This window comes from Zonotrichia albicollis, chromosome 3, assembly GCF_047830755.1.
Source record: "Zonotrichia albicollis isolate bZonAlb1 chromosome 3, bZonAlb1.hap1, whole genome shotgun sequence".
Taxonomy (NCBI): domain Eukaryota; kingdom Metazoa; phylum Chordata; class Aves; order Passeriformes; family Passerellidae; genus Zonotrichia; species Zonotrichia albicollis.
In genome coordinates, this window is record NC_133821.1 from 21217521 (window position 1) to 21242330 (window position 24810).

The 24810-nt window shown below is 40.3% G+C and overlaps 1 protein-coding gene across 3 annotated transcripts in view; it reads right to left on the reverse strand.

Annotated features, from left to right (window-relative positions):
- Positions 1-24810, reverse strand: part of ALK (ALK receptor tyrosine kinase) — a 305535-nt gene that overhangs the window by 203515 nt on the left and 77210 nt on the right. For all 3 annotated transcript variants that reach the window (XM_074536919.1, XM_026797338.2, XM_014271871.3), the window contains exons 2-3: positions 19642-19761; positions 7814-7978 (exon numbers count right to left, since the gene is read on the reverse strand). In XM_074536919.1, coding sequence (XP_074393020.1) covers positions 7814-7978; positions 19642-19761 — 285 coding nt within the window. The remainder of the gene's footprint in view (positions 1-7813; positions 7979-19641; positions 19762-24810) is intronic.

Consider the following 24810-nt stretch of genomic DNA (forward strand, 5'->3'; position numbering starts at 1 on the left):
TCACAGGGTCTTGCTGATACTTCTTTACCATACACTGTATTTTTGTGTACAGAGCCATACGTGTGAGCTGTCATTGGCATGGTAAAAAATAAACACACAAAATGGAAGCAGGTAGGCTAGAAAGAAATGAAAATTACCAAATAACTTACTAATCCAGTGAAGAAATTTTTTTGTGCAAATGTGAGTTTTCCATGCTTAAAAGTTCAGTTTAAAAAAAAAAAACCTCTGAACACAACATATGCATGGACATACACAAGCATTTCATGATAATGGACTTTGTCCCTACACTACAGAGGGAAAACAATCACATTCATGTGGTAATCTGGAATTCTTTCCCATAAAAAGGTCAAACACAGCCAAGAGCAGACACACTTCCCTCCAGCTGTCCCTTTAATATGCCTCTGGTCTTGCCAAGGAGAAAGTGTCATTAGGAGTGAGAAAGAGACCATTTTACAAGCCATTTATTCTTCATTGTCTCTGCCTTTTCTGGATAAACTTGTTGGAGTACATTAGTCACAGGTATGCAGCAAGCCATTAGAGCACACTAACATCTGATGTACACTGAAATTAATTTTTCTTCTTCAGCTTGGGGAAGAGACTGCTGGATGTTGCATGCAAGCCTTGACTGAATTAAGGAATTAACAAACAAGATTTCTAAAATCAACAAACCCACGTGCCTCTCCACAGTCTGTATAAATACATACCTACTCTAAAAATAAACACACTGTCCTACAGTGAGACAATCATTTGCCTCTTTAGAGCAGGCTCATTAAAGGGAAATAATTTTGCAATAACAAAGCACAAGTGTAGTCCTATTGAGAAGAGCAGGCTGCAAAATGGAAGGAACACCTGGTCCATTTTTTGTACTGACAGAGCATGAGCTGGAATCTGATCCTTATAAAAAGGCTGTGTTTTAACTCCTCCACAGCCCAGTGGACTCTGGAAGCAAGTTTGGTTTGCATTTAGTGTCTTAATGTTGCATAAATTCCTATGGGTATGTGTTGTAACACTTGATACATTTATGTTGCCAAATTGAGTCTCAAAATCTAAATCTCATCTAGAACAGCCAGAACTATTTGCTGTAAATAATATTTTTAATTCTAAACCTCCTGTTTGTATACAAATAACTTGATAGCCATCCCTACAAATCCATAAATCTCTCATTTGCACTAAGATTGATGAATAATTTTCAGCCTGTGTTACTTCCAAACCTCACTTAATTCTTCTACTGTTTCAATTGTGGTATGTAGCTCATTCTTCAACTCACACACAACAATTATTTCCACTGAGACACTGACTAAATATTAAAGAAGAAAATAACTAATAGGAAACTGAATCCCACTTGAACTAAATGAAAGTACAGAAGTTCACAAATCTTCATGGGATACCTGCAGTTTACCTGAAGGCATATAAATAATAAAACTAGGGTGGCATGATATCATATCAATTTAAGGACTATTCAGCCATCTGGACTGAACCAGGATGATCCAAATTCTTCTCCAGCATTAGAGAGAAAGATTCAATAAACATTCAGGTCTGCAGATCTTTTTTTGTCAAAATTTGTGACAGGTTCAAAAACATTTTTCCTCCAAATAGAAATTCTCCTGAGAAAACAGTTCTTGGTTTGTTGTTTCTTTTTCCAGGCCTAAGGTGTCAAGATCTCAAACTCCATGTAATGATTTACTAAATAAGAAATACCTCTGATATCTTGTTCAAAAGACACATAAGCTGGATCAATTCTATGAGATCAAGGCATATCCTCAAACCAGTATAAGAATTAACGTAAAGGGAAAACTTTTCTCTGTCTAGTGTGAGCCCAGCTACCCTCCTTACTCTTTACTCTTTCCCCTGGCAAATAGCTATCTTCTTCCAAGAGAATTTCCAAACACCCCCCCTTTTCCTTTTTTGTGGAATTTTGAGTGATACAAGTACTTTTTTTTAGTTTTACATGAAAAATAACTTATACTCTACTTATTTCTTGCAAGCCCACCCTGATTTATACCCTTCTGTTTTGTTAATAAAGTGATAATCTGAAACAAAGTATTATTTATTATCTTTTATTATCTGCCTCATTCTTCTTAGTCTGAGGAATCATAAATCAAAGTCAGCCATTTTATAATCCTGCAGTTCATTATCACCCATTTGCTAATATGCTCAGTGCCTTAGCCTTGCTCCATTTCTTTAGTAATAATTATAAAAATTAAAACCACATTAACACAATATGCAGATAGTTCTTGTTTTAGAACTTACATAAGAGCTTTTCAACTAATCAGTGGCTGGTTAGGGCACTGTCCTCATTCATCTCCCACTTCCCCTGCCATCCTTCATGAAAGTTTAATCTACATCTTCCATTAAGAAGTTGTCTCAACCAGAATTCACATTTGCACAGGGAGGCTTATTACTTTTTTGATTTTTATTTGGAATGGTGGTCGTATCTCCACAACTTATTTCTTCATCTGAAATTTTCATCAAGCAGCTGCATATTTTCCTAGTCCTGAAATCTTCAAATCACAGAAGCAGAAATTCGCTTACTTGATCTAGAATCACAAGATTTAAAAGAGGAGCAGGCAACTTGCTTGCATAACCACAGTCAGGAGCAGGCAAGACTGATCCTTCCCATTAAAAACTGCATTTTTGGTCAGAAACAGATCACTCTGAAATTTGATCAGACCTGGACTCAGTTTGCACGCAGCTATTTTGGGTCCACTGCTGCTGGTCCTGCCTCCTTAAATACAGAGGATTAACTTTGTAGGAGAGGTTCTCTCTCTCTTCCTTGCAGGATTTGACTCATAAAGAAGCCCCAAGTGTGGTCTCAGATCAGGGGCCACAATTGCTGCCTGCCAAAGTCCCTGGGCTACCCAGCACTGCAGGAAGCTGAGCCAGGGCTTCCCTGGAGGAAGGAAAATACAGCACTGCAATAAGGAAACAGGAGAGGTGAATCCTGAAGAGTCCCACTGGCTGGTGGCTCTTAAACCATCCCTGATGGATGTCAAACTCAGTGCTGTGTCCTAGAGGCCCCCACAGCACAGAAAACTCAAGAGTTGAGAGGCACAGAACTTATGGCTGGTTTGACCCATTTCAGATTTATCAGAGAGGCAAATGACTCTTGAGCATGACAAAAACACACATCCACACAGCTGAAAGTGCAATTTCCTCGGTCTACAAACTCCTTCCTTCTAGCCACAGACTGGGCTGTCTCACCTGCCTCCCTAGGAAATAATGCCACAGTTGCAAGATCTCCAGCTCCTCATGTTTCATTACGATTGACTGCAGTGCATTTGCTGGTATAATATATTATGAAGGGTCATGAATAATTAAAAATTAATCACACTTGTCAAAATAAATAAATGCAGTCAGTCATGCAGAATGCCTGATTTTTTTATAGAGTCTTTTTGCTTATTCATGAATTAAAAGAAGTCTTGTAACGCACAATGGATTGCCTACTCATTGCAGCTTGTACAGGCCCCATTCAGACCCCAACAGAGGAGGTTTTCCTGTCAGCCTTTAGCACATCAGTGGAACTTTAACCTTACATCTCTGACCCTGCAGAAAGTTACATAACTCCAGCAGATCTTCAGGGACCTAGCTGGCAGATACACCAGTGACTCTCTCACTCACTGGTCCACTTATAAGATGGGGGGACAGAGGAGAGTGAAGCACTTTAGCACAAATTTTAAAAATCAAAACCTTGATTGCCTATAGAAATGTGGGTTAGGGAGGCTAAGAGTCCAGCAGTTATTCCTACCAAATACTCAATATTTTTGCATGGCCTGATGGCATTCCCAAGGCTTGAACAGAAGAGCAAATAATAGCAAACGTTTAAATAGCAACTTTTCTCTGACACTCTAAATTGATCTAAAACTGTTAATGCAGGTCTATCTTTTTTCAAAGGGAACCTAAGCCTGGGCTGGGAGGTGAGCCAAGAACACACCACCACACCAACCCTATCAGACCAAGGAGCCATCGACTTTCAACGTTTGGCTCTGAGAACAGACAGCTGGAAATAGAAAATGAAAAAGAATGTATGAACAGGGAGAGCAAACAGTTGTCCCTCACCACTCCGGACTTCAGGGACTGCTCACATGAGGACTTTCAGGGCCAGAAAAGGTTCTATAGAGAATTTAATAGCTGTAACTATTTCTCTTCCCTGCACATATCCTGTCAATTTGCACAGCCGCAGAAGGTTCCAGCAAAAATAATACCCTGGGAAGAATGTTCCACCGTTTCACTGTTTGTTAAATACTGAGGGATCTCCTTTTGTTTTGCCTGACATCTAATAATTTTGCTTGATGCTGTTCAATACTGTATAAGAAGAAATATCAAATATTCCTTTTGTACTCATCCTTTCAGTGCTTTTCCTTGAGAGTTTATAAACCTTTATACATATTTTATAAATTTCTGATTTCTACACAACCCTGCATGTATTCCTTTAGATGCTTTATGAAGGCAGGGCAGCCCTAGTCAATTTAAGTGTTCCTAGAAGACAACCATTACATACTTTATCGTATTTGTTTCTATTCTTTAAAAACTTTCCCAACTGTACTAAAATATTTTTGATGCATGGAATCTAGAACAGAAGACTGAGCTCTAAATACACCTGCCCCACACATTTACAGTATAGCGTACTGTTCGTATTTTCTACTCCCTTCCCACTGAGCCCCCAAATCCTATTTATTTTGTGACTGCTACTGGGGTGATGCTTTCACAGCTCCATTCTTACACTTAAATCAGTTTAAATGACAGTGAACAACTCTCATATATGCCAAGCTCTGATTGTGTCTCCCACCACCTCAATTCAAACAACCTGCACTAAATTTCATCTGCCACTATTAGCTGGTTAAGCATCCCTTTTCAATTCCTTGCAAACCAGACCTTCAATCTTTTACCCTGAATAATTTAATATCAAACTCTGCCACCTCACCATCTATTACTATCCAGAAGATCAATGATTTGTGTGACACCACTGCTGAACATGCCAAGTGAGTGGATTGCTCAGCTGTGACTGCAGCCAGATGCTGAGACACCAGGAGTTAGCTCTTCCTCTAGGAGGTTTAATCCATGCTGGCTTCTTCTGATTTCCTGACACTGAAATGTATCATGCTGCTGGGACAGGAGCAAAAACACAGAAATTCTTCCAATGTGTCTCTCTGGGAAATCTACCAATGATTTTCTACTGAACGTTTTACAGAAACTCATGTGAAGCCTAATGAATCATACCAGAGGCATTTGTCTCTATCAATGTCTTGCCATGACTTGATAACCAAGTGACAAGGATGAGCTAAACCATCCCAAAATCTAGTTAAGCTATCTGTTTATCTCTGTGCATTACTGTCTGCAAAGGAGATGAAATGAGATTGAGATAATTGCAAGTACAATTTGCAGGAAACAGTGGGGGTTGGAACTACTGTGCTTAATTATTTCAGATTGAAACAGACCACACAACTATCTGTGCCAAACAGCTGTAATTAAAGTGATTTAAAATAGAGAGATGCTAGCTCCAAGTGTTGATTTTCAAATGAGTCTTTATACATGCAAGAGTTACCGTCATCGATGAGTTGCAGACCTACAGCTCCACTGAAAAAAAAAAAAATACCACTATGTCCAACATGCCTGGTAATTTTAAAAAACAAGCCCACACACACACAAGCAAACAAACCACACAAAATAATCTACACTCATGCTCCACAAATCTAAATCCACTCAATCAATTTGACACTGGTTACCTGCCCCTCAGAATAGAAGAAAACAGCAGAACACACGTTTCACCCTAAATTGCCTATATTCCAGATGAGAACTTCCAACCATCAGGGTTAGAAATAGAATTTTAACATAATAGGCAATTGGAAATCATCAACCAATACCACCTTGGGCTTTGGGATGCAGGGCCAGCCAAGAGTCTCTCTTTCTTCTGCTTTGATAGATATAAAACTGAGTTAAACAAAGGTATAACTACTGGAAAGGATCCAAAAGCATCATAACATTGACAGCACAGCACCATGGGGTCCTGGCCAGGCTCTTTACCTGGAAAAATACATTTACTTCCTTGCGGGTTTTGCCCCCACTCCAGGAAAATGACAGCTATTCTTCTCAATTCAAAACAAGGTTTTTAACTCCTAAATTTCAGAGGCAGCCAGCTTGCACTAGAATTTAAGAAAAAGAAGAATAAAACAGAAATTCTGATTTACCTCAAACTTTCCCTGAGCTGTACCTTTGTAGGAAGCAATTCAGTCTGCGTATGGATGTTTATTGATGCGGAAATTAGAAGATATTTGCATGCAGCACAAATGTGGTCCATCTGCTTTACACACGACACAGATCACACCAAAATGACTTGGTCTGCTGATGAATCAATGGGCCTTAAAAGTTAATTTATAATGGCTATCTGGGGAGAAGTACTATACTATTGATATGGATGAGAAAATAGAATATGAATGAAAGCAGCACAGAAAATTTCCTCAATATTTGCCTGAGCTCAAGAACTGTCACAAGCAGCCAGACTGCAGCTCTGCAAAGTTAAATTCTGTCTCCAGTGCTGGCTCCTAAGAAAAGATTCTTTCACTTGCAGCCTTTTGTGTAAGACTTCTTGACTCTAAACAGACTACTGAATTAAACATCCAGTGATGAATGTATTCTGCAAGAATTCATCTGATCTTTCTTTAAACTTACACACTTCTGGCCCCACAACATTAACTCATGTATTTTATTAGTGCCGTTTATTCAGGTACTACATGAAAAATGTCTCAGCTTGCTTGTTCTAAACCCAGAGCCCACCAGCTTCACAGCTGCTTTCCAATGTTCTTCAATCTACTTTTTGAAGACCTCTAACCCCTGCCATCAGAGATTGAATTGAGAATCTTGGTCTGTTTATTTTTTCCTACTATGGAAACTGTGTCATATCCCTTGAAATTTTTGTCGTCATTCCTGACACCTCTTTGTTCTCCTGGATAAAGTTTGTAGCTCTAACTCCCCCATATTCATTTTGTAGATCCATTCTCATCAACACCACCCTCCAGAGAGAAGTTCCACGCAGGTGTCACTAATAGCTGAAAGGATGTTAAGAATTTTTCTACTTTCCCAGGATTAGAAGAGCACAAATATATCTAAAAATCTTTCCAGAACTGGAAATCTTAATGAATTATGCTGCTGTTCACAGATATGATCATATGAAGGAAAAGTAATTCCAACAACCCACAGTTTTTCCAAGGGAAAAAAGAAATCTGTTGCACTCCCATCTCAAAAGATGGGAGAGACCTCTTAGTTCTTAGCTCTCTTCAGAGACAGGATCTTTTTTGTTATACGAAGCACAAAGCCCATCTTTGTTTTCTTACCAAACAGAGAACCTAAGCCCTGGATGGAAGGATATTGCCTAAAATGGTCTGCAAACACACAAGTGGTAAACAGGACCTAGAGCAAAGATAAGGCCAGACTCTTCCAAACACTGAATGACCTTAAACATGGGCACCATAGCACAGTTTTCATCCAAATATCAGCCACAGCATGGGCCAGCCCAATTCAGATTTTACACAAGGCTGTATTTAATACTTTTCTTCTGAGATACATGATTAAGCTTGCCTTTAGGTGAAAACAGATCTCTCCCGTACACAACAACCCCCTTTTGTTTGTCACTTTATTTTCACTCACTGTCTGTTGAGGCAAAGGGATTAGAGCTGTCTTTAGCACTTCAGGGGAACATGTTTGTTTGGGCAGCATTTTGGGGTTTTCTGTTATGGTTATTTTATGGGATGGAAGCAAGGCTGCTTTGATTTTAAAACTAACCACTACTGATGGCATTGCACAGCTGTATTCATCTTACCTTTGGGGGTGCTCTCAGAGTGATCTGTGTCTGGCCCATCTGGGAGGTTTAGCTGCAAGATGTCCTCCGCATTCAGTCTGACCCAGGCATTGTTGGGGGTTTCCTGATCTTTTGAGGTAAAGGAATACTCCAGCTCACAAGGAGATTCAAAGTTGCAGTCAAATACTGGAAAAACAAAATGGACACAAAACATATCAGGTTAATTAAATGTGGTGTCTTCTGTGCTCGAAGGTAGCTATACACACATGTGCATGCACATTCATTTTGTACCTTAGTAAGTTAGGGCTTGATTTTTTTTCCATAATGAGGTAAAAAGAAATAGGGAATTCTGTAAACAGGCAAAAATGGGCCTGAAATGGGGTGCACAGGGAAGTTCATTATGGAGGCAGCAGCAAATCAAATGGAATGCCCAAGAGCCAGTAATTCCCCTTCAGGACAGGTCAGAGGGCAGCTCAGGCTAAAGCAGAGAAAGACATCATCTGGATTGAAAGGAAAATAGCTTAGTCAATGGATGAAATGGGACAGAAAGCCAATCTCTTCTGGGATGCTGCTTCAAATCCAACCAGGACCATTAGATTGCAAAGATTCCTCATGATTTGCACCCATGTTTCACGTCAGTGAGCACAGGTCTCTACAAAGAGAGCCATCTGTCCTGGGCATTTGGAATGTGCTGGAAGCCATGGGGACTGTACCCCAGAAGGTGACATCCTGACCCCCAGGGTTTGAAACTCTTTCCTGAGACAACAGAAGCAGCAAAAACCTGACTGCCGTCATAGAACTTCAGCCTCGAGGCAGCACAGCCAGCAATCGCCTCCAACAGAGATTCCTCTTTTTGAGATGTTTCTCTAGAGAAACCCATTACCTTGCTGGTACAACTATGATTCATTTATCAGAGTCCAGTTTACCATCCCACCATAGTTCAAGCTGCTTAACACAACATGCAGTGACAACCTGCAAGGATTTTACTTTGAATTGCCAAGATCATTAAATTTTCTGGAATGCCCAGTATACATTTGCTTTTATCACCACAGTCAGCACTCAACACAGTACTCAGTACGAAAAAGAAATGGTTTTAGAACTAACTCAGTGTTTCTGAAGAGGCTAAAGTCCATTTGAAAAAGCCAAGGAAAAAAATTCAGCTGCTCTTTGGAGTATTCTGCACTTTCTGTCTTGCCATACAATGCAGGTGAAACGAATAATCTGAACCAACATTAGTGAAATTAACTGATTTTTTTAAAACTTCAATTACATTCTCTGCTAAACATCTAATTTCTTCTTGTGGGCACAGATTTATGTAGTTCAGCCTATTCTCCTGGTGATAAAATATTTTCTAATCTGAAGGTTAATACTGTTGCCCTCCTGCTATACTTTTCCCAGCTAATTCCCCTTTTTAACAGCAAGATGGAAGGAACAGAGTCTTTTTTCCAGTTTATATTTGATTTTCTTAACCAAGTGCTTTATCATTCACTCAGCATTTTAAATACTTCACAGCACCAGGGAAACCATATAACATAAGGAGTCAATTTACAGCACAAGCAGCAGTAACAAGGATTACACTGATTTCCTTAAATCCAAATGCAAGGGCCCCTACTCTCTTCAGGCCCCTAAATTTTCAATATAAATTTCATTATACATGAAGCACACTTCAATTTAGGCAGAGGGGAACTGTGGATATATTCATGCAGTTTACTACTGCAATATCATATCCAAACCTAAGACCATGTATTTCTAGCTCCTGACATGGTCTTAAAAAAGAACAAAAAAAAACCAAACAAAAAAAACCCCAAAAATAAACCCAAAAAAGCAAAAACTAAACCAAATATTTTTAACTGAAGTGTTAGGAGTCTGGTAAACTTTGCACCTAATCCAAGATGGACAAAAGAGCACTCAAACACTGAACTACAGTTTACAGAACATATATTATCTTTAGTACTCACTGAGAACACCTTGAGCAGTGTGTGCTTTAAGGCACTGTCAAAAAAAATATGGAGGGGAGAAACACAGCTCACACAAGGATTTTTTTGATGGAACTCACTGAATGACAAATGGGAAAGCCCAGGCCAAGGACCACGCATGGCAAAACCAATCATTTCAAATCAACTATTTCATTCTTTGTGCACTTCTCTTCCCGATCATATTTTCTCATATTTTGCGCAGCTTTCCAGCGGTTGCTGCTGGCTTCCCCGCCTCTGGTGCCCAGCTGCTGGGAACAGAGGCCTTTGTGCTCCCTAACCCTCCTGACCCAAGCAGAGGGGCCTTTCACGGATACCCAAAGGCTCTCTCATTCTCCTCTGCAGTCCCCCTGGCTGTCTGATTGTGGTGCCACGAGCACTCAATGGCCAGCTCTGCTCCCCACTTTGCTCTCCCTTTGCAGAATTCCCATCTCCAAAGAGAGCTATCAATCAGTTGTGGAGCCCTTAACACAGCGGGCCTCTGACCTACAACTGGCACAACTTAATTGGGGTAAGTGATTAAATACCAGGCCCTGCTCACAACCAGTGCTGTGACTCCTGCAGACAGCCAAAGCCTCTGCCTGGAGCAGGGAAAGCAAAGGAAAAGGCAAGCAGCAGTGCAATTTCCCTCCCTTGCAATGAAAGGCCTGCAGAGAGTGGGCATGGTCTGACATGCCTGCTGTGGTCACACTGAATGTCCTTCACTGCAGGCTGTTCCTCGGAAAAGAGAGAGACTGGCTCACACATCCCACAGTGTCTGTGATTCAGTGGAAATACACTTGCAATTTTTACATGATTCAATAATCCCCTCACATCATCAGAACATCAGTACTTTTTACAAGCTCCTATTTAAAATAGTCTTGTATCAGATACAAATTTCAGGGCTATTATCCTATTCAGTACAAAGAAATGATGACAAAGAAATGCTATCTGATGCAACACAGAAAAATCTATGCAAACAGCATCCAGTCTTCCAAGGCTAACATTAACTTCCTACCCTCAGGCCTTCCTTCTTCCACAATGTCCTTCACTACTGACAATGTAATATACCTCATAAAAAAAGAATTATATAATTTTTTTCACTGAGAAGCTGGTCTTGGTGTGTTAGCTATTGCAAGATCACATAAGCCACACTTACAAATACAAAACCTGCATAATGCTTGAATTGCTGCCACAAATCACCTGCCATTTTTTACATCTCTGCATAAAAAAATAATGCTTCTCTTTCCTTTTTCACTTGTGTCTTAACATTTAAAGGCTACACCAAGTTTATTGTTTCCTTGCCCAGTTAAGCACAGAAAGCAGTAGTAGCCATGTGCCTTTGGAAGCTGGATGAAGGCCATTCTGCCTTTTTTTTTTTTTTTAACTGAAAAACTAAACACTGCAGGAAAGGGAATTAAAATTAACACAACCTCCAGTGGTTATTTTTTTAAACCCACTATCAATATTAATTGTCTATGTACAGAACTTTTGGACTTGAATACTGTGCCTAGTCACTAAAGTGAGGGGATGTTTTGTGACTTCTGATTTTCTAAAAGAGATGTCACAGAGATTTAAACCAAGTGCAGGCATTTATGTCTGAGCTATATTGGCACTACAGATCATAAATGCTCTACAGAAGTTTAAGATCCATATAGAAAAAAATAGCAAAGTCTCTTCTTCAATAATGAATTAAAAAAACCCAAAACAGAACAAACAACTCTTTGTCCAACAGTCTCTTTTATCTGCAACTGCTGGGCATGAGAGAGGCAGAACAGATAATTTATTAGAAGTCTATTTCATCATCATCATGCCTTTAAAGAAGAAACAAAAGTGATGCTTATAATCAAAATAAGATAAAAACCTGTTTAAGAAAGGCTGTAGATATAAATCAGTTCAGCTTTTGGTATGCAAAAAGATACAGAATATTAACCACAGACTGAAAAGCCAATTAAGCTACTATTCAATTAAAAAGACACTGGAATCTGTGTATGTCTGATTATGTTAGAGTCTTGTGAGCATCTCAATTTATTTATTTTTTATCAACATACCTAACAATAATAATTTGTGCACAGATAACTAAAATATCTGGCAACCACATCTGTTTCAATTAAACTAATTAGAGTTCTCTAATAAACAAATGCCTTAAAATAGTACTGTAAGTAATACACCAAAGCACAGAAATCAGTGGGAAGTATTCTTTTACATTGCAGCAGGTGCGATTATGGATCATTCACTTCTGGGCCATCTTGGATCATTCGTGTAACCACACACCACAGAAACCTACCTTATTTAGAACAAAACAACCTAATGTTAAGAGATAGATTTAAAAAACCCTGTTCTTGTTAAGAAACTACTCTGATTATATTTTCTTCAGCTGCCCATCAAAAGATTTGGTTTATTTGGGCTAAACCACATTTCCTTTCAAACATAAAAATCTTACCAGCAGGTAGTTTCCTCTTAGACTGCTCCTTCCTAGCTCTACAGGTATCTGGCTTTAAAGCTCCTTTTCCCTCCTGGTCTGCTGACTGTTACAAATCACTCCTCAGTTACTCTCAGCTGGGAACACTTTCCAAAGGGTGTGGTTGCTTTCTCAGCACTCTACCACAGCCGAGGGAGCAGAGAGAGGTTTTCTGTTCTCAGCAGGACCAACCTGGAGAGGGACATCCTCACTGTCACCTCATCAACCTGCACATGACTAATTTCTACTTCATCTACAGCCAAATGCACAATGTAAAGGTCACTCACACCAATCAAGTCAGGACCACAATCTCCCTCAAGAATTCCTTCAGCAGCAACAATCACAGCAGCAGTGTAGAAACAGATAAAATATTCTTGCACAGGATGTCTTTTTTCAATACAAATATTGACAGATATTCCTTGTGGAGGAGACATAATTTAAATTGTGTAGTAGAGATCTGCTCTGCTGAGTGAGCTTTGAGACCTTCATCAATACCCACTAACCTCTATTTTACTCATGTTATAAGGCCTATAAGATTTTAATTTATGACAGGGAAATGACAAATTGATTTTCCAGTTATTAATCCTAGTGACAGAGCCAGTTCCTAAAGCCTTCCCATTCCCTTTGAGTACAAAAGGGCACAGGGCATTCAATCTAAGGGTTTCAATTGCCTCATCAGGCCTTTCTGAATTTCTATTCACCAAACCAGGGTGCACATGTGGGGTGCCACAAAGAAGCCTGCAGTGATAAGTATTTCTCCCTGAAAATAGAACATAAATAGGAGACACTGTGCTCTCTGGCTGTCAGCTCACCTGCCTGATGAACATCCAGGAGGACCCAAATACAGGCCAGAACCCTGGAAGTGAGAATTTCTTGCTGGTAAAAGAAGAGATGAAACTTCTTGCAAATGAACTCCTGGTGCTGTATTTTAGCTTTGCACCTGGAGGCACAGCAGCAATTTAAAACAAGGGAATCTACCACAGGATGGAAAGGGCACAGCAGAAAAGCCCAAAGGAAAAGGGAAAAGGTGTGGGCAGTCACACAAATTCAAGAGCAAAAACAATTGCGGGGCTTAACTGCCTTGTTCCTGCTGAGCAAGCAAGTCTGAAGAGACAAATTCACCTATTTCCTTCCATTGTCTAGCCCTGAGAAAGGGCAAACTGCACATTTTAAGGGACGATTATGTCACATGTGGCCTGCCAGGCACGCTGGGTCTTGCTTAGACAATGCCTGTGCCAACAATCACTGCCTGTTCCTTGGGCTGCTGCTCCAGGAGCTGACAAACGTGAGAGCAGCACCATGGCCTGACAGGGGAGCTGGGGAGGCACACAAGGAGCCCCACATTCAGCACAGCTTTGGGGTCCATACCTTCTGATGAACCTCAGCCACCTGCCAGTGCAGCAGTGAGATCAGCTGGGCACCATGCCAGCTCCTCTCCCTGCCCTGAGACACGGCCTGTGCCCACCAGGGACCTCCTTTTAATTTCAAGCTGCTTAGCACAAGTTAGCTTATCGCTCTCTGTGTCCTTGCTCCGCACCAGCAGGTCTCTGAGCACAATGCCCTGACCTTGACATTACTGACAGGGCTGCTGCTGTGCCCTCACAGGGCTTCAAGGGCTCCTCAGAGCTTGCTGCCTGCAAGGAAGAGTTCAGTGGGGCCAGTATAAATTATTAGGATCTCCCCAGCACCCAGCAGTGGAGGTTATCGGGCAGGGTCAAGGCTGGTAGCGCCAGCACTGCTCGTTGCTTCCATGCCCACCTTGAAGGAAAACCACTCAGGTTTCCTTTGGAAGGGGCTTTAAGCTTAGATTGCATTCTGAAAAAGAAGTTTTAGAGGAGCAAATATATAGAGGAGCTATATATTGCATTCTGAAGAAAAAGTTTTAGAGGAGCAAATACCTCGGGGAATATCCCAGCAACATCCTGGGAAGGGTGCTTGGGCATGGATGCCCAGCACAGAGCAAGCTGCCTGCCTCCCTGTGGAGCCCAGAGCTCTCCTCATGCCAGATGCATTTAAATGAATCCTCTGGGGAGTGAGCCACGATGGATGGGCCACTGCTTAGAGAAAACAGCAATAATGCAGCTATTCATTTATTTGTTAAGAGAATCGTAAAAATGACAGCATCTACTTTATTTCCACCCAGCCCCTCAGTGTGCACCAGGGACTGAATCACCAAAATCTCTGACAGCTGCTTTGTTCAGTGAAAATCAAACTACAAAGAAAGGGCCAGGACTCCTTCATCAATCAATTATAAGCACAGTCTTTCAAGACAGCTACGGAGAGAGGTGTGAGGAAGGGGTATTGGGAGAACAACTATCAACAGCTCTTGTTTTCATTCCTCCTGCTCCAAGAAGTGTCAGAGCTCATTCTCCACACAAGAAATATTTGTCCACCAAGTCTCCCATGCATGTAGCAAAAAAACAATACATGAAAGTGCATTTCTAACACCAGTTCTGGCCAAAAAAAAAAAAAAAATGAAGTACTGACTAACAGCAGTTGTTAGAAAATATGCTCCAGTTGGCACAAAACAGTAGTTGGATGAACTGTCATATTTTGTCAATTCATACAAGGAACCTCTTGCATGAATTTCAAAAGATCTCTAGAGAAAATGAATACTTGAGAGATGGGGAGAAAAGACATTTGTTGTCTTACTGTTGTCATAATGTTGTCTTACTTATTTTATTATTGAAAAATACTGAGCTGTCATAGACATATTATCTGCAGACAAAAGATGATATAAGGAAAAGAAAGTTAAAATTTCTCCCTAAAAAGATTTTCTCTTCCTTCTTGCTTAACACAACCGTCAATTTAGCTAGATGCTGTGCTTCCTGACTTTCCTCCTTTTGGATTTCTGCACCATTGCACATAGCCAAAATACCATCTAATTGTTAAACAAGAATTCCTGCAAATGTATACAGGGTCACAGCATCTGCTATTTTATATGGAGCAATTCTGTTAATGTGGTGTGAGTAACTGCTATTAATTGAAGCTTTGCCCTATTCCATTCATAATGCTATTTCCAAACTGCATTAGAATACTTGTAAGATTGCAAAAAGGATGTGTTTGCATTGAGATGATACATCACTTCCCCAGTATCTTTACTAAGAAAGCTTTGATTCAGTTTTCCTCTGGGATGAAGCAGCATTCTCCTTGCTCCCCTCCTGACTTAATCTCATCCCTGAGCAGGATCTTGCTCTAACAATCAGTTTGTACCCATACATCTCACTATGCCACACTGAGCCAAGAATCACAACAGCTTTATCATTCTGAAGATGTCAGTAGTAGCCTGATTTGTTGTAGAATTATGAAAGAAGTACTCATGGAATGCTAACTGCAACATGAATTCATCTGGCTGGTGCCCTCTTTTTCTCCATCTTCCCTTTTCCATGTTCAGACTCACTGAATTTTGTAGAAGCAATGTCTATCTGGTACCCAATGACATGAATGAAATGGTGCTTATGACCTACCAGGGAAAAAAATTAATTCTCTGACACCTTGCTGAGCAACTGCCATGCCACTGAGCATCAAATATGTAGCAAGAATGACCCCAAATTATCCCACAGTAGAATTAGACCAATGCATTTTTTAATTTTTTTTTTTTTAGCCAGCAAACCAAATTCAGGAAATTAGGAACACATCAGAGAAGACATTCCATTAGAAAGTGTTAAAAAAACCCCAACAACCCTGTCAAATTAGTTTTCTGAAGACATAGAGCTGAGTGAAATTATTAATAAGTTGTTAATAGAGGCCATCCTGTGGATTAGGCTTTTAGTACCTATTAAATCAAAGCTGTGAATAATTATGTATTCTTGTAGGTGTGTGTTCCTCCTCTGCTTAACTCACCTTTTCTAGATGTTTTTAAGCCCAATAGTGACTAGGCAGCCAAATTTGCTCTCATCCTGAGTTTAAGTCCCAGTTGACTTTGCCAACCTAACACCACTATTTCCTAAGCTTTAGAGGGAAAAAAAAAAAAAAAAAAAAAAAAAGAAAAAAATCTGTAAACTATATAACTTGAGAGAGGTACTTCAGTACTTTGCCCAGTGCTGGTGCAGGGCAGCCAAGGAGTTCAGCTGCTATTGGACAATGTGGTAAAGAGACACAAAGCCAACACAGTAATATAAGAACAGTTAAAAAGAAAAAGCCAGCTCCAGCAGTCCAGCATGGCAACCTCAGGCCTGTTATTCACATGAAACACGTTCTTCTTTCAAAGGGTTGAATTGCATTTGATTTTTGCTCCAATCAATAGCCCATTCCACAGTTGCCACCACACCCTGCCAGGATCATGCTCCATGTGCAGGATTGTTGGCTGGCACAGGGACATGGAGAGGATGGGGCAGAGAGGGATGTGTTAACTGCATGGAGGTCCAGAGGGGCAGCTGTCAACTGGAACCCCTATTGCACAACCTTATAAGATTTTATGTAGTGGACAATTGATTTCTTATAGAATACCTGTACAGAAGAGAAAATTAACATTCAACCAGCCAGGACAAGAAATGAAATATGTGCCTGGGTGCAGTTAATCATGTAAGCCTCAGGACAGAGATCCATCAGATCTGCAAATGGGAGATTAATACGCTACCATAAGTCCACATATGCCAAATGCATTAAAATTTGTTCTAGCCACAGGAAACAGTCAGAGGGTACCTCATGAGAACAAAAAGATCTAAAAAATTTGGAGATTTAAAATCTCTTCCTGCCTCACAGGTTGAATTCCCAGATAATTTGGACTTCACATGTGATTTTCTGAAAGGCAGGTGGATTTTGCATCTCTGAGATGACTGGTGATTAATCAATGCTTGGATTGAAGCAAATGTAAAAAAATCTCTAGACTAAACAGTAAAAAAGTCTTGTGAATGCATCACTCCAGTATCTCCTTGTGCCAGTGATTGTCTTTTGGGATTGCTGCCTGTGGTTTCAAAGATCTCATCAGGCACTGCTCCTGCCAGAACTACCAGAGAGAATCTGTCAGAATATTTAATTCTGACCATAAGAGAAGAGAACTTAGTTTGGCAGAGGAAGAAGGACACCATGTATCAATTTACTCACTCTTTTAACCAGAGATTTCTCCAACGGCAGAACACAGAGAAAGTGTAATTAAGACAGCTAATATTGCCCCACTCCAGCAATGTCACCAGGTAATTAGATGGGTCCCATCAGATGATTAGGCAAACAAAGTTTTGATAGAAGTTATTGATCACTCCATAATCAGTCATGCTAGGAACAGTGAGGAAAACTGACAGAAGAAGAAATCACTCTAGTAGTAAAAGGCTGCTGGGTTTTATTTCTGCTTATGATTTATTGTGTGGTTTTGGATTAACCACTAATCAGAAGGCTGAGTCCTGGGACAAGAGCTACTCACCTAGAGCTTGGATGGTCTAACTTTGTCTCCTTCCTCACTCTGCTGAGTCCCCGCATGACCTTCAGAGAGCCATACAGACCCAGGGCCTGTAATCAGCCACGGAAAGGAGCTGTCCACCCTGTCATGGACAGAGCAGCTCTGAACAGAAATCAGCTCCCTGGGAAGTTGCCACAGACATTTTTTCATAAAATCCTTTCTTTTAGGATTTGTCCCTTCTGGGAAGCTGGGGCCCCAGAAGAAGAATGTAAACAATTGTTATCAGCTGCTGTGAAATGTAGCAGGTGCACCTGTGATTGGCTCATGTTCCATGTTTACAATTGGGGGCCAATCACAGGACCAAGTGCAGGGACAGATTCCCTGGACACAGAACTTTGTTGTTCATTCTTTCCTATGCTATTCTTAGCTGAGCAGCTTCTGCAACTTCTCTCTCTATTCTTTTAGTATAGTCATAATGTATTATATATCATATATCAATAAATCCAGCCTTCTGATCATGAATCAAGATTCTCGTCCATCTCTCTCACCCTGAGGAACCCTCATCAAATCGCTGTAATAGGAAGTTTACTAATTAACATGTCAGTGGCTATAAGCTGAAGGTATGCAGAGGAATAGAAGCTTTAAGAACTGTCCTCTTAGCCTTGGGCTATGACTATGGGCTGTGCTGCACATACACACATCAGTCCTCTGGGGGCTGTGCATCTCAAGTGTCTGCACAGTGATGCTATGGGGTGTTCCAGCCTGAAATGTGTGTCTTCCAGGGCTACTGTGCTTTAATGAAATTTAATTCAATTAAATTAAAGGCTAGTGCCCTTTAATTTAAATTTTTGTAAATGTTAAATTGCAAATCTAGAAAAAGCAAATTATTTCTGCCTCTCTTCAAGATTCTCCAGAAATTTCAAGGTGCATGTCCTAAATTACACCTGCTGAGGGAGAAAACAGTTTATAGTTGTCCTGAGTGAACACTGTGTTTTGTGTAACACCTCATCAAATTCCTGCCTTTCCTTGTGAAACAGATGGTTGGAATATGGTAGGATTTGGTCATGTGCAATCAGCTAAAATCATCATAAATCATTTCTGCTGAGATGCAGTACATTTATCTCCATGTGATACTGTCAGATGGAATCAGTGCTCTTAGCTTTTAAGAACAAAGCCTTCCCTTAAAATAGTATTACTGAGAAACTGAAAGAGTTTAGGAAGAAGTAATAAAGGATAAATTAAAAATCATTCTTGCAACTTCTGCAAAAACCAAGTAAGGGAAAAAAAGATTGTACTACTGTTGCTTCCAAAATGAAATTGGTGTGTCCTCATCACTCAAGCAGATACAACAGCTAGGAGCAGATATTGTATGCCAGTGGAAAGAATATATATTGCACACATAAAAGGCTGCAACATAAATTTGAAGAAATATGGGGCTCCTTCATATAGGTAGGTCAAACTTTTCCCTCAAGCAGATAATTACAGGCTTGGGGTGAGTAAATCTTATTAGCCTCTCAGCACCTTATCTCCCTACATAGAGACTGGTAGTAGATATATAGTAGATATATTCTACTGCAGTCACTTTCTGGATTGCACGTTAGATATTGCCTTGTGCAGTCCAGTCCTAACCATGGCCATCGTACTTCACAGTGGGATGGCCATGGATAGGTCACACCTGAGAACAGATGAAAACACATTCTCAGATTTTGGAAGGGATGGGTGTTAGAAAAGGACATGAGAAGCAAAAAATTCAGTACACCGCAGCTCTATTTGTAATATTGGTGAATTTCAACATCCCACTCAACTGTTACAGTCTGGGCCCTTGTTTTTGAGGGAGCAGGTCAGGCTGGGGCAGCCCAGGCACCTCCACAGAGATGGCAATGACCTCAGGCTGGGCTGGGCTGAAATGGGACTCCTGGGCCCTTGGGCAGGTTGGGGGAGCTGGTAACAGGCACTGAGGATTACTAGTGCCCTCAGATGCTGCCAGTATGGATATTTTACCATGAAACATTTGACTTGTGTTGCTTTACTCCAGTATTTACACCAAAACCTTAGGCAGGGAGTTGCAGGCTCTTGAGGATAACATATTCATGCTACTCACTGTGTCGTCCTCTGTGGGAGAAGAAAGGGGATGTATCTCTCATGACCCAGGTCAGGTTCCAAGCAGAGTAGCCAGGAGGAAGAGAAGGGCTCCTTGCTGTGTGATCCAAAGGGCCTGGACCTTCCATTAAAAAAAGGAAGCCAAGAAAGAAAAGCCCATTAGGTATGATGTAGCTGTTTGCATGCCACACATCAAGTGCAAAGAACTTAAGCAGCTTTATTGACCATATGCAACAAGCACCAATTTTCAGCTACTTCTTGGCTGGTTCTTCTTTCCTGATACATGCATGCAGAGGGACACAGGACAGCTGTTGCTTTACAGTGCAAAATGATCTAGAAAATTTGTCATCTCACACAGATTCTAAGTTCTCTTTGACCTTTCTGTCCCCTAATTTGGGAGGTTTTTTTAAGTTCTGCTAGCACAAGGAGATTTTGTACATGGAACAGGCAAACATGTACCGAACTTGTGTTCAACAACCCAATGCATCTTGAAGATTCTTTCTGTGATCCAAATACTACAGGCAAGTTCTGCACAAACCTGCACTAACTCTGCAAGGCCACGATAACATTAGAGGTGTAAAGAGAAACAGTGTCTGGAATAACACACAAGATCAATGAGCAAAGTGGAATTCTTTGAAAGTACAAATTTTCCCAGTGAATGTTTAAGTTGGGTTTTCTGAAGGTATCAGGATCTTGGTCTTATTTTTGAGATCCTCAGAAGAAAGGTAGGATTTAAATGTGTAGAAATACAGGCAGGAAAAACTTGTGAGATTTGCTTGACGGAAAAAAACCCCAAACCTCTGGATTTCTGATTTCTCTACACAAGCCATAAAGAAGGGCATATTTAAAAGAACAATAGTAGACAAAGTAAATGGCTGAAGTCTTGTGGAAAACACTGCTTTGATTTTGTAAAAAATTTTACTTCCCACTTCCACCAAAGAAAAACTGGAAAATTTCAGAGGGACTTATCAGAAGCTTAAATACCAGGTGTCAGTTGTGCCCTATCTTGTTGTCAATGCAATCTCATTTTTAGCACACTCTTGTAACTGAGTAACTATAGCACAACCAAGAGAAAAATAACCACTTTTATGTAAGAGCTGTAACTCTCAGTCCTTGCTTAGAGCAATAATCTTCAAGATAAAAATGAACTTCACACACACTGTAGTGTAAGATATTCTTGAGTGGCAATAAAAGAATATCCCTAATGGTTCAATTAAAGCTGGCCTCTATGCTAAGTTAAAGTGCCATAACTAAACACCCTCTATTGTTGTCTAGAATGTGGATACACAGAATTTCAGGCCAGAGATTTGTGAAGGGAGGCAGCAAACCTGGTGTCCTGCCTGCAGCTGTCATTGATGAAGAGATAGGGAACCATGGAATAATCTTTATATTGGCTTTTCCTCCCTAACATCAAGACACGTCTTCCAGTAGCCCCTGATAAAGCTGGTTGTGGAAAATAATGTCAGGTTTTATTACAACAGTTAAAATAGCTGCTAAAAGCAGATTTTTTTCCCCTACAAATGTGCTTCCCTTTGATGCTACTATAAAATAATAAAGAAAAGAAGAGTATTAATAAAAAATGAGCTCCTGAAGTAAGCTGGTTTTCAAAGCCATGTGTGTTTTGCCTCGTGTGAGATGTCTGACCAATATCAATATCCCCATTATATAACACCTGTACCCAGTGCCTCTCCAAAAGAGGGAATAATTTAATATCCTGATCCCAGATCAGAGATCTGTGGGGCTCCTTTACCCCAAACAGACCCAAATGCCTGCAGATGTCACTCATTTAGTGCTAGCAGAGAGCCAAGGCCTTGTGCTGCAATCCTTTGAAAACGTCACAAAAACCTTACAAAACGGACCTGCTTCCCACCTCTGCTCCCATGGCAAAATAATCTGAGAGAAAGTCACCGAGGTGCATTTCTCTCCCTAATGCTTCAGTCACAGAATTTAAAATTAAATCTCCTCACCTTCCCTGACCAGCCTTACCTGGGAATCACTGCCACAGGATCAGCACCACAGCAATCAGCTGCAGTGCTCCAAATTCCCCGGCACTTCTCACTTTCCAAAAAATGCCTCTCCCCGTTGCATTCTACAGAATTCCTGCCTACCTTCAGCCTCTGCTAAGGGGAAATGTTCCCACTGAAACCAATAAATGCAGTGAATTGAGATAAAAAATAAGATTGAACACCTGAGTAGAGAAGACAAGGCAGTCCAGGCACCTGAACCTTCCCTCAGCAGGAAGAGGTCAATAAGAGATAATGCAAAAAAATTAAAAGCTTTTCCTCTATTTTTAAGGAATGGAATGGATTCAGTCCAATTCATTTTAACCTTAGAACTTATTTTATCCCATATTCTTTGGGGTTAATTTTGGAACTTCATCTCAAATGATTTGTTTGGGCTATTGGTCTGAACTTGAAGACAAGAAGATTGTATCAGAAGTTATGAATCTTTCCCAATTAAGTTATCTTGCACGAAAGATGCTGGGTAAAAGGTTTTTGTATAGCCAAGAGGCCACTCTTCACAGTGAGGAATGATTTGATTTAAGCATCAGCTTTAGCTGAGAAAAGGAGAGACCTTTCCTCTTCCACCTTCAGGGCATTTTACATCGAGAAAGATAATAATGGGAGACCATTTCAGCTAAATAAATGCTTTTTGTTCAGCAAGGGCAATGCAAACATAGACCACAGTCTAGCCCTTTAATGAAATAAAGGGTTTTTTTACCTCTCCAAAATAATTCAGTTTAAGCCAAAAGTCACTGAGAAAATGTATCTCCTTGTTTTTAGATATGCTAACCTCCAATTCCAGTTGTTTGTATCAGGGTACTCTGTCACTTGTCAAAAGTAACCCTAACCTTAAAATAAAATTAATGGATTGGCAACAGGAAGCTGACAACTCCATTTTTAGTAGCCAGATGTATGCTGAGGTACAAGAGAGGTTTCTTTTATATTCCTGCCTGAAGACATACCAGGACCAAATCCTGGCCCTAGGTGCTCCATCACAGCAAGAAACATGCACCTGCAGAGAACATTTGACATTTCTGATTTTTAAACTTGTGCAAAGGTATCTCCTTAGGGGATGTAAAATGCAGTCAGCTCACCAGGAGTTTCGGGGAAAAAAAAATAGAAAATGGTTTATGTGTACTGAAGTCAAGCCTTAAGGCTACAAATTAATTAAATAAAATATTTATGTGTTATTTTAATGAAAAATATCCGTTTAATAGAGCAACCCTTGAGGTTCACGTAGAAATGGAACAACAAGAAAAGCTTCCCACATGAGTAATTTTTAAACAAACAGGATTTCCTCCCTTTTTTGTCTTCTCTGGAAGAAGGAATATCCCCAGCAATTAACATATGTAATTTTTTAATGGTTCATGTAGAGCAGAAATGTAAATGAATTTTTATCAAAATACCTAAGTTTTCTTTAACCAAAAAATGCTCTGCCACATAACCAAATATTGCTTATTTCTCCCTTTGGATATTGCTTGATTACTCAGCTCTCTCACTGTGCTGAGCTGTATTATTTGCAGTTTCTCAGTGGTAAATCTGAGGTGACAGACCAGCATGTACCTGTCCTCTAGATTTCAGAGTTGCAACAGATGTGTAATATAATATCTGAGATCAACATGCACTTTCAGCTACATCTACATCTAAAAAAATATCTCAAAATCCCTCGTGTTTGTTTGTGTGGAAATCAAAAATCAACATTATTAGAATTTTTGGCTCTAATTTATAACAGCCATCAATAGAGTAGTTCCTAGTAATTATTACAATGATGTGTTTAGAAACAGTCACCATTATGATCTGGACTTTCCAGTCTCTGGGAAAGCCTGACATTTCAGAAAAGGTTATTCCAGTTCTAAGAAAAAGGTAGCGATTTTATACAGAAAGGATATTACGACATTAAAATCTGGGTTTTCCAGTCTCTGGGAAAGCCTGACATTTCAGAAAAGGTTATTCCAGTTCTAAGTAAAAGGTAGCAATTTTCCACAGAAGGGACAATATGCAGTTATCTTTCCACTATTAACAAAAAGAAGGGCTAAACTACTCAGAACCAAGGCAACTTCATTTGATTAAAACAAAAATTCTTGCAGAGAACTGACTGCCCCAGGTAAGGAAACCTCTGCAGGCTTCTCCTGTGAGCCAGAGGCAGGCCAAAGGCAGCCTAGGGAAGAGGCAGATCCAGCTCAGCAGGATCCTGAGGCCAAGCACCTTGATCTCGCAAAAGAGCTCTCAGGACCCTGCCTTCAGTAAGACTGGGCTGGCTGTGACCAGCAGGATGTTTGGGCTTCCTCAGCTCAGCTGGAAATGTAAATTCCAGAGGCCTTGATAAAGGATTGCTGAGCTCCTAGCTTCACAGAAGTTCTTGGTTTCTTTTTTTTTTTTTTTTTTTGGAGGGTATCCTTCCATCCCTGACTAGAAAAGATCTCTTGGGAATTCCCTCTCAAATTCACAATCACACTAACAGTACTCACACCACTTGGAGGCTTTAATTTTTCCCCTCTTCCCATCTACAAACATACTCAGTCCCCCATGAAAGAACAAAATCACATTATATTGAGGTGACCAAGCAACACCAAACTCAACAAACAGCCCAAGTAAATGCTTTGTGAATAATCCATACACTCAATCATGCTCATATAAATCATTGTCTAAATGAAATTTAGCAGTAACATTCAAATTCTGTTTATGGTCCTGATGGAGAGCAAGGCAGAGGGCAAGCTCTTTGCATGCAGTTTCTTGCTCTGAGTAGTTGCTGAGCTTTTCTTACATTAATAGGTGGATGTACTCCAGGGTTTTTTTTCACTAACCTTTTCTACAGTATGAAAATGTTCACTGACAGTCTGTCAAGTTTATCTTTTTCAGCTGGAAAATATATTTAATAATGCATTATGTTACAATGATTTTATGTCATACCCAAAGCCTGATGAGTGCAAATAAACTACAGCGTGTGTGTCACAAAAACTGTGCTGGATGGCTACAGAGAGGGAATTTGCATTTAGTGGGATGCAGCAGACATGTGGATGGTGAATTCAGCCTGCATGAGGCACAGGAGTGATCAACAATGCTGACTGGCAGGTGCGTGATGAGTAAATTTGGGAATAGCACACACTTCCTGTACATAAAGCACCTGTCTCTAACAGCACTGTATTAACTCAACCACTGGGTTATCC